This window comes from Hemibagrus wyckioides, linkage group LG01, assembly GCF_019097595.1.
Source record: "Hemibagrus wyckioides isolate EC202008001 linkage group LG01, SWU_Hwy_1.0, whole genome shotgun sequence".
Classification (NCBI taxonomy): Eukaryota; Metazoa; Chordata; class Actinopteri; order Siluriformes; family Bagridae; genus Hemibagrus; species Hemibagrus wyckioides.
The window spans coordinates 22,004,572-22,015,340 of record NC_080710.1 but is presented as its reverse complement, the minus strand read 5'-3'; the positions used below and the strand labels follow the sequence as shown (position 1 = coordinate 22,015,340).

General features: G+C 37.9%; 1 protein-coding gene across 1 annotated transcript; it reads left to right on the top strand.

The window, feature by feature from the left end:
• Positions 1 to 2,856: 2,856 nt before the first annotated feature.
• tp53inp1 (tumor protein p53 inducible nuclear protein 1) lies at positions 2,857 to 10,168 on the top strand. Its single transcript, XM_058386118.1, has 4 exons — positions 2,857 to 3,103; positions 4,820 to 5,141; positions 7,178 to 7,529; positions 7,935 to 10,168. Exons 2-4 carry the CDS (start codon positions 5,021 to 5,023, stop codon positions 8,185 to 8,187), a joined length of 726 nt encoding a protein of 241 aa, XP_058242101.1. The 5' UTR covers positions 2,857 to 3,103; positions 4,820 to 5,020; the 3' UTR covers positions 8,188 to 10,168.
• The last annotated feature ends 601 nt before the right edge of the window (positions 10,169 to 10,769 follow it).

Below are 10,769 nucleotides of genomic sequence, written 5' to 3'. Positions count from 1 at the left end.
ATATGGTTATATTGCCAAAAATATAAATAAATGTGTAATGCAATCCTGGCCAGGATAACATTGTAACAGAAAATGAATGCATTTCCATGCTGCACAAGCAACCTGCCACATTTAGTGCAATTCTGTGATAAATAATGTGGCATTTCTTTGTTCTGAAAGCTTCATATCTGTCCACTTGCTCCTGTCTACATGAGAGTAAAAAGTGCCCCTCTCGTCCAGTCTCAGTGTGCAGCAATAAAATAGTTTACAGTTCACACTTGCTTCTGATTTATCATTAATCATTTAAAACTGTTGGAAAAACCCATCTTGTATGGACTGGAAGTTGGCAGGGTTGGGCATATTTGCTTTAGATTTCTCTCTCACACACACACTCTCTCTCTCATAGATCTCTGCAATTTAAGCCTGATTTTTGCTAATCATTTTGGTATGCCATTATGAAAGCTGTATTGTTGAATTAATGGCAATAAATGACAGGATGTTACACCTGTGATTTGCCAGACTGCCTCAGGCTGGACACTCCCCCAGTGTAGGCTGTTTAGCTGATGCAATCTTCCACCCAGATGACAAGCTGTAAGCTCATTTACATGATCTCACATTTCCTCTGTGTGTGTACACATTATCTGCACTCTACCACTTTTTCTGTATACGAGCTTGTATTGAAATACTTACGGATTGCTTTGCTGTTTACCCTACTTATAATTGCTTAACAATAAGTATTATGTGACTTTATTCATTTAGCAAAATGAATGAATGAGCAAATGTTGGGCTTGAATAAGTCATGGTGTACATGAGACTACATACAGCTCGATTTAACCTTGACCACCAAATTTCAGTTTTGTTTAACACTAACGTCTTCTCTGGGGAATACATGTTACTCAGCTGAACATTCTTAAGTGACTGTTTATATCTGATTAAAGTATTATGTGTTATTTTTAATGATTTTAGATACAGTGTTAGGTCAGATGTTAGCTGCACAATCTGTTCACTGGGACTTGTATTTTTCTGATCTGATTCTTGAAGCTGGTAAATTAAAAAAATATTCCAACACATTAATTTGAGGGATGTTTATATAAACAGGATTTATAGCATCTGTCAGAAAAATTACATTTCTCTCTGTAACCCTGATACAAATTTCTGAAACATATTTTTCAGAAATTAACCACAATGGCTTGTTTTTGTCAATGTTTTTTTTTCCAAGATGTGAAATGATGAAATTGATGTCAGGCTTCTGTGAAAAAAGAAAAAAAAAGCCTCCTTCAACTACGATGACAAATGATTTGCGGTGTATTTAATTACACATTTCCACAGTGAACTCTCGTCAGTGAACTTGCACAATAAGTTCAGAACATGCCGTAAACATTAACAAAATTACATCAGATTTGCTGTTTGGTGCTGCTTGTAGTGTTTACATACTGCTTTCTAATTTGCAGAAAGACTATCTGAAACAAATATATGGGTACTATTTATTACTCATTCAATCATCTTGGATCTATGCATATTTCTTAGAGAGTCTGTCCATTATATAAAAGTGGAAAGAGTTCTACTTGTTTCTTAGAAGTATTTATTTTGTAGGAAGTGTTCAACCCTCTTATTGATCAGTGTTTCACAGAAGAAGCCAGTTTGTGGAAAAAGAGTGTAATTCTTGTTTACTGATCCTGAACCAGGCAGAAATGTTTTCAAGATTCTGAGCCAACATGGTGCTGTCTTTCATCAGCAGGATATGACTCAGTAGCTCAAAGATCATCAATATGATTTAATTTTATTGTTTTCCATCACTTCCATGAATAAACTTCCATGAACACTGGGTTACTGATGTACTATTCACACATTACAACAATTTTGTAAAACAAGTCCTTAAAATGATAAAAAAAATTAAAAAAAAAAAAGTAATTAATTTAAACAATTCACTCTTCATGTATACTATAAGTCATTTTCAGTTATTTATTTAGTTATTTTTGTTGTGAATAAGTAATGTAAAATATCAAATCCTGGTTGGCTTGTGTCATATTATAATAAACTAACAAAAATGTTCCAGTTATTGTTTTGGGAAACAGAAGTGTGGGAACAAAACATTGCCAATAATTTCTCTACATCATATAGCATTGCATATGAAATAATCACACATTATATATGTACACAGATTGTGAAATATATATAATGTTTGATGATTATCTAAATATAGTTGGGATTCATGATTAGAGGGATATATCATTTATTTCACACATTCTGCAGTGTCCAGCTGTGCGGGATGTCCAGATCGGTGTCTTTGGTTTGAATGGGAGATTTAATTATCTTAACACCCTATTTGAATGACTATTGTTATTCCGTGGACCCCTTGCTCCTCTTATACACAGCAGGCTCTTCAGATCCACCTGTCTGAGTGGAGGTCTTTTGTCATACCCAAATAGTGACCTATAATTTGGACAGCTGCGTGTCAGCCATTGTTATTCTTTTGTTTGTCTCTCCAGGGGAAGAGAAGAGAAGCTCTCTCTCTCTCTCTCCTCCTGTTCATTCATGCACATATTTAATCAATAGCATGCATTTACAGCATTCAACGATAAGGTGTCGGTGATCTGCTGGCAAAAGTACTAGCCCACAAAGGTCGTTCAAACTAAGAAAGGCCATCATTAAAGCACCAGATATCAACAGGACATCAAATCTCCACCGGTATTTTGTGAGTATTGAGGTTCTCCTAAACTTGCCCAGTCTTGCCTTTCTTTGGACTGGTCACGTGCGTTGGTGACAGTCAGTCACGGGCAGGCGCAGTCGCCGATTGGCTAGCGGTGTTTAAACAGGCCCGTCCCATAGGCTGTCCGATGTGACGTCAGCAACGATCAGCTGCTCAATTTTGCACAACAATAACAAAGGAGAGCAGTGAGACCTCGGAGGGACTGAGAGAAACATATGTTCGTGTTTAAGGGTCCACAAAAATAGTGTTTTTTTTCTTCAAAGAAGAAGTATTTATATAGATATATATATTTATACTGGGTAACACATCCTACCTCAACCTTCAAGCGAGCCGAGTTTTCGTTTTGCTCTTTTGTTTTGTTCCGTTTTTGTCTTGTTACCATCTCTTCCTGTTTACACCGAGTCTCTGCCGCAGGTGAGTCTTTATTATAGAAGATGAATAATGGTCAGTGTTTTAGGAGTGTTTAATCACTTGTTCATGCAAAATAGTTACTGTGGTGTGGAACCCGTATTCCTTTTCCTAGTCTGTATTTCTTGCTGAAAGACAAAAGAAAAGAAAATATGTTTTGTCTTTTTATTTGCAAGCCTGTTTCCTGCAAAACATGCCAAATGTCCCGACTATTTAGGTTTATTTTTGCTCAGCTGTAGGCCTGTAGTGGCTCTTCCCAGCCCGGGTGGTGTAGAGTTTCTTGTCGGATCCTCCCTATGTGTATCCACAGACACTCCAGCCCCAGCGCATCATTTTTGCCTCCGGGGTTATTGTACTGATTGTAACGCATATTTGACGCACACAGGGCTGTGTTTGTCAACACCCAAAGCCTGTTTAGGGGTTACATTTTTCTCACATGCGTCGTGTTCAGCATTTACTTCACTTTGTCGAGGGAGTTATGGTGGTCTTTGTTCATATTTGGTTACTGCGTTTGTTTTTACTAAGCACTCTGCTCTGTGAACTCACTATAATTTATGGGTTATATTTTGTGAACCGGAAGATGATGATGATGATGATGATGATGATGTCTGTAAGGGACCTAAGGAGACAGGCAGGGGCCCAAAGAGACCCTAAAGAACAATAAAGTGTCCAGCAGATTAATAGTTGTCTTTGGCACCCCTGCTGGTGTGATGCTGCATTCAACACAACTGGATCTTGTGTTTTTCCCCACAGCATAATCACTGTCTACTCTGTAGCATGTTTGTTTGCCTCAGGAAATATTTACTAACTTTTTTCCGTAAGGAAAGAGCTGAAAAATAGTTTTCACCTACAGCAAGTAGGTTCCTTCCATTAAATGGAATTTGAACCGATCTTCTTACACATTCTTTTCTCAGTACAAGGAAATGTCTTATTGTTATTAGTTATCACCGGTGTGTGACAGATGAAGGAAATAGACTTCAGGTTTATTTTTTTAAGCACCGGGCTCATCTTACCCTTTTTTGTGTTTAGAATTCTGGCAAGGTTTTTAGATTTGACTTAGCTAATCTTAACTCATTCATCGACGAAACAACGTCCCCTGTACCAGCAAAACAAATGGCAAGCGAGCAGGTGTGAGGCGCTGAGGTGTGTGTTGTAAGATAAAAGCGCTGGAGGCTAAGTGGTAGCTCGTTCATGCAAAAATGGCAGAGATACTGATTGTTGTGGATGTCGACTTCTTTTGAGTCTTTAGTAGCGCATCGTAAACCAATCTGTTGAACTGCAACTAATTCCAAGCCAGCTGGCAGTTGTTTGACACGCTGTGAGGAAAAACATACAATTTACCTTTCCTGTATGGTTTTCAGATGTTTTTCTACATAGCAGAGAGCAAGTTTGCCAGATAGTCTCAGCTTTGTCCTGGACTATGAAGGATTTTTTTTTACATGGTCCCCATGTCTAGGACTGGGCAGAATCTGTCTAATTTGACATGTCATGTGGAGCAATCACTGAACTAGGCTGGACTCATACCAGGAGTGCTATAGGGCCACGTTAATAGTCTAGTTCATACCCTCAACTGAGTTTATTGAATGGTTCTTTGTTATTAAATATTGATCTAACAATGTGTTATTGTCTTTTTCTCTTCCTTTCATTGCTTGCTGCTGTAGTGAATCTCTCGGTGTATCTCTCTAATTGCCCTTTTTTCTTTTCTTTTTTTTTTTTTTACAGGGCCTTAACTTTTGCACACTCTGTGAAAGCTATGACTGAGCTTTAAGTGTTCCTAATACATGAAGGAAAAACTCATGCACTTCAGCACCTTTCCAGAGGCTTCTGTGAGCAGCTATAACAGCTGATGACCAAAGAGCCCCATCCTCAAGCGACACTAGCAGGACTGATCTGGCCCCCTCCTCCTCTCCCAGCTCCTCCACCATGTTCCAGAGGTTCACCAGCATCCTATTCGGAGATGCCCTGGAGGAGGCCAGTGAATGTCCTGATGTGGGCTTTAACAGAAATGAAGACGACGAGGACTGGATCCTTGTTGATTATCTTGGTTAGTGAGGTTTCCTACACCATTTCAATAAATCTTTCAGCATTAAATAAACCACAGGCATTCACAGCACACTGATAAAATGTGTTAATTGGAAAGTCATGTCAGCAGTGACTGCAGATACCCTTGACTAATGGCATGTCTGTGGTAGCATTCTAGTGAGAAACGTATTGCAGATGTCAAGCTGCACTGTGAAGCTAGACAGAGAAAAAGCCATGATGCCTGTCGTTTGCTGCTTGTTTAAAAAGTAACATAAGTGACAGCTAGCCTTGCCTCACATTATACAGGGTGTAAATATTTGAGGTGCAAGTTGATCTGTCTAGCTCAGGTCTCTCCTCTGAGGTGGAGGCATTTAGGGCCAACAAACCTCTTAATATATCACTGATGTAAAAATAGCACTGTTTGGGTCACCTGAGATCAGCTGGGAGATATGAATACATGGCACCTAGACATGACCAAGGTCTAGACACTTGTAGAAGGTGAGATGGTAGCTCAGTTTTGTTATTCTGACTGAAATGATGTAGTGTTAAAATCCAAGGGAGCCACTGTCAGGCTGTTAATCAAGGCTGCTAATGTGCAGTGTATGAAATCTCTTTTATATTTCTTGCTGACAAATTACAGCTTCCTGTTCCTGCTTTGTTGCCTGTTTTATTTGTTTGGGTTGAATCCAATTTGGATTCAGTTGTGTGTTACTTTAGAAAAACCTGTGAGCCAAATAAAGATGAAAAAGTAGATAAAGAGAACTGAGTAAATGTCAATTTGTTTTACCTCATACAGGCTTGCTGCCAGATTTGCTGGGTTGGATAAAAACATGGATAAGGCATTGAGTTTGTAGTCTAAGATATGCAAACTTGCCAGTTTCGGTAGATCTCATTATACAGACTGTCAGTCTATTGTCCATGATAATGAGAGGATAGGGTTTTATTGGTTTTTAAGAACAAGGGATGAGAGCAGACTGTTTGTTGCTAGTGGTTATCATCATTTGTAATTTAAGAATAAAACAAATTACGTTAAGTATATTTGATAGCCTAAATTGGCCTTAAAAGCCCTTATAAGTTGTCAAGTTCAGCCATAGTCCCTTTAGGAAAGGGGAAATGGAAGGGGTAATTTGAGAAAGAGTGGATAGTTTGGGGATGAACAAAAGAGCAGTTATAGGTTTAATTAGTATAGACTAATGAATCAGAATTTCAATAGTGGAGGGAGAAAATCCATGGTGAAATCACAGTGCATGAGTGAAAAATGTTTCATGACAGGTCACTGGTAATAAAAAGTGTTTCTCTGAAGCAGACAATTACAGCCAAGAATAAGCCATGCCATAGAGCCTTGGGTGCATGCCACATGTGTGTGTAATAGTCTGGAGACAAAACCTTATTATTAAGGTTTCTTATCCAGCAAAATCAATAAGAAAACCCAGCCTTTTTGCACCAAAATCATCCCATTTTTGCCTCTCCAAAACAACTTCTGAACTAAACAGAGCATTAATCATCTGTCCAGGTTTGACCACTGCTGCAAATGCTTTAATTAAACTTTTATTAATAATTCCAAGATGGCTTTGAGACTTGTTTTTTGTTGTTTGCATCCAGACATCATTTTTAGACAGTGATAAAACCATAATTTACTTAATTTCTTTGTTATTTAACATTATTTTTCTTGTTGTGGGATTACTCCCCAAATATAATTTTCTAAAAGCCTTTATTGTTGTTTCACTGATTTTAGCTGTACTGTCTATTGTGCCCTCTACAGGCAATGACATGTAAGGCACCATATCAGGTTCCCATTGTTTACACCGTTGGCTGCCAAGAGCAGAAATAGCAGCGAAATATGAAAACATGCCTCTGTGCTAGGGTTGATGACCAAACACAAATGTGTGTCTTGGCTTTATATGAGTTGTTTTCTTTTTTGGATGGATATTTCATAAATCCATCCAATTTCAGTTTCATAAATGTTTTGGCATGCTTTTGCTTGTATTGTATTGTATTTCTTTATTAAGGTCTTTGTTGAAGAGTGTAAATATTGATCTCTATTGTGTGATCCTCCAGCTGAAGCTTGCTCCAGTGCCTGTGAGGATGAGTTGATAGAAGTCTGCTCAGAGAACATAGATGCTCCTGACTGCCCTCTGCGCTGCAACTCCTGCTCCTCTCTGGATTCAGCAGCAGACATGGACCCCGAGGACAGAGGATTCTTGCACCTGGATGCTGAGTGTGGTCTGGAGGAGAGCTGGTTTATAACACCACCACCCTGCTTCACAGCTGGAGGAAGGGGTCCAGTGCTTTTGGAGACCAGTCCTCTCGAGAACCTGCTTATTGAGCACCCCAGCATGTCTGTCTATGCTGTGCATAGCTCACACCACCGCCAGCTAAAGGAAAACTCTTGCGAACCTAGCATCCTCAGGTAACATTACACATTAAACAGGTTTCAGGCTTTTTGTAAAATTGAGCTGACTAACATAGCTATCTAAAGTACTTTCTTGTTGCATTACAGTAGCTAGATAAAATATTTTACAAATATGTAATGAGAGAGAACAATAATGCTGAGATGCATTGATTTTAACTTTTCATTTTGAAGATAGAGAGCCATGCATAAGTATTTGCCCCCTTTGAACTTGTCTAGATTTTGTAGTGTTACAACCCAAAACTGAAATTGACCTAATTGGTATTAAATGTCATTAATAAAGGTGGTGAATTCTTATGCAGTGGCACTTACTCTCACTCAGACATGTCCTCTGTAATAGTTATATAACCGATTATTGTTCTGTGGCTGGTTTGGTGTAATAGTGCACTGTTGTTCCCTGTGCAGGTCTGAAGTTCAGCACAGACCCAGTCCCCCTCATGGCTGCTATGCAGCTGCTCTCACTGCCACACGTGCCAGCTTCCTAGAGCAGGCCAAAAATGGACGCCTGGCTCAGAGGATTCGGGACAATGTGCAGCGCCAGCAGCTGTCCCGTAATGCGCTCCGCCGCCTGAACCTGCTCCGCGATGGGGGAGCCAAACAGGCCAAAGCCGCCACAGGTCAAGTCCACCAGCCTGGACAGAGGCAGTACAACTACTGAGACCATTGCCACTGTGCCCCCCCCCCCAAATTATTCTCTCTCTCTCAAACTCTTCCCAGCTCTATGCTAGGAGTTAGTCTTTCTTATGTAAACACAATGGGATCCTTCAGAATCAACAGCATAGGTCACTTTACTCCAGTGCAGGTACCAATCTGCTTGAGCGTATGTCCAAATCAGGCTCTGTTTAGCTCTGGTTCTCCTACCTGGAGCTAACAACATATTTTAATTGTGTCACAAGTTACAGAGAGCTTACATAACGGTTGACGTCTGTATGCGCTTCACATACAGAGCCATGTAGTGTGAATGTAGGTTTTTGTCATCATTATTATTTTTTGCATGTTGTATTTCAGTGGACATGCAGGAATTGTATCATCCTGTACCTACTTGCTTCAAGTGTAGCAACGTTAATGGACATTTTTTTTGCATCACTAACTGCATTTTTGTTTGTTTTTGGGTGAATTGATCTGACAGGTTCTGCTTTCTGATTCAAAAAATTCCTTTTACTACAACATTTTAAGTCTAGCATTACTTATCACTAAAAGCCTTTAGTAGTAAATTTCCAAATATGAAAGATATATTAAGAAAAGCTATAGAAATATTTTTTAAAAGAAAAAAAAATATCACATATAGTATATAACAGTATGAAGTTGTGTTATCTGCAGTGTGAGCTATGTATGTATGTAGCTTTATGGTAGCAGGCATTTTTGTATGACATTATAGTGCATAGAAACAGTTGAGTGTTTCTTCTTTTTTTTTTTTTTTTGGTTTGCTTTAAATCTGCCATACATGTCTCAGGGTCACAAAGCAGTCACTTGTACTCTACTAAAATGCAGATTACTTGACAATTGTTAATTGTATTTGTACATACTGAAGAACTTCTTAAATTTGTCATTGTGTACATTACTTGGTTGAAATATTTGTAATTAATCACTTTTAACTAAGCTGAAAGAAAGCGAAAAGGTTTGTTTTAGGACTGTGAAAAGAAAGTCTTTCTCTTGACTGTTAAAATCTGCAAACAATGAGTAATGTCTTTTTAAAAAAAAAATTTCTCTCACTGTAATAGGCTTTTGCATTTTATGTATTACATGAAAGTTAAATATTTAAACCTAATGTAGCAACAAACTAACAAACATCTTTGGTTGTTCTATATTTTCAGATTTTTTTAAACACATGTACATTGATCAATCTGGGAAAAAAAACAGAATAGTGTTGTGACATGCTAAAGGTGTCATTTGGATGAACTAGACTGATGGATATGAAGTGGCTCAATTCATGGCTGGTGTTTATGACAATGTTAAGTATACTTGAGTGAGCACACCCAAGATGCTCTGTCCCTGGCCACAGGAATACATATGTGTGTTATTTCACTTATTTCACTTAACATTGTTTTCTTTAGCAGTTATAGAGATTTTAGTAATGCGGCAGCTTTGTCCACTTTTTTTTGTCTGGCGAAGCAACATTTTTTTTTGTGTGTGTGTCTACACCAATCTAACTTTTTATGTTAATAACAGGGATTTTATTTTGCCTTGAAATCTGTTAAGGATCTTGTGCCTTCCAGGTTAACAGTACGACAATGCATTAGTGAAGAACTTGAATTCTGTCCAAAGGGACTTTAACTCACTATGCACAGGGGAGTAAAATTGTCTCTGTGAGCCACTCACTCTGTCCTTGTTTTTCTGTAAAACTGTAGCAAAGGTTCTCTCTGTGTTTGTGTCGATAATTAATAACGTTCCCTTGCTCACTAGGTGTCTCAGTCAGATAATTCTTTGATTTTCAGTTTACTGGAATAAAACAGCACTTTGCCAAACGAGTAGTTTTTAAGTACCCAATGTTTATTTTCCCTTTCGTACATTGTAGATTCATATTTGACATGTACACCGTATGTTATTTGTAACTAGCATAATATACTATTGTAAAACCTCTTTGTCAGTATAATTTATGCTCGTTTATTTTTCAATAAATGCTTTGATTTTTAAATGAACACGTGTTTTCTTCCACTTTTAAAAAGTTATTGAAATATTGTTTTATTTGCTGTCATAATATATTACACATAAATTATATACTTTATTAAAAAACAACAACATTCAGACCACTGAATTGCTTAGTTGCCAGCCTCTACTTCAGCACATTTGTTTGTTTGTTTATTTATTTATCTATTTATTATTTTATTAACATGACATAGGAACCAAGAAAAAAAAACAGAGTACAGGTATAGACAAAAACTACACAGAATTCTGTGACAATAAACAAAACAAACAAAAAAAACCCTAAAATAAGTAAGTAAATAAATAAATAAATTAAAAAAAAAAAAAACATAAAAACATTCAATTGCGAGCATATATTCTTTGTTTGGGCCGCTTTTCTATCACAGCACCGCCAAGATGCCACTGTTGGGCCCTTGAGCAAGGCGCTTAACCCTCTCTGTTCCAGCTGGATGATTGCTGACCCTGCGCTCTGACCCCAACCTCCAAGGATGGGATATGCGAAGAAAGAATTTCAGTGTCCTGTAATGTATATGTGACAAATAAAGGCTATTTCTTTTTCTATGAATAAGTTTGAAAGAAATCTCTTTAACCGTATTT

Excerpts from the sequence above, each read along its gene's own strand:
- tp53inp1 (XM_058386118.1), top strand. The coding sequence starts at position 5,021 with ATGTTCCAGAGGTTCACCAGCATCCTATTCGGAGATGCCCTGGAGGAG. Across the intron at positions 5,142-7,177 it reads GATCCTTGTTGATTATCTTG|CTGAAGCTTGCTCCAGTGCC; the intron begins GTTAGTGAGGTT and ends GTGATCCTCCAG. Across the intron at positions 7,530-7,934 it reads TGCGAACCTAGCATCCTCAG|GTCTGAAGTTCAGCACAGAC; the intron begins GTAACATTACAC and ends TTCCCTGTGCAG.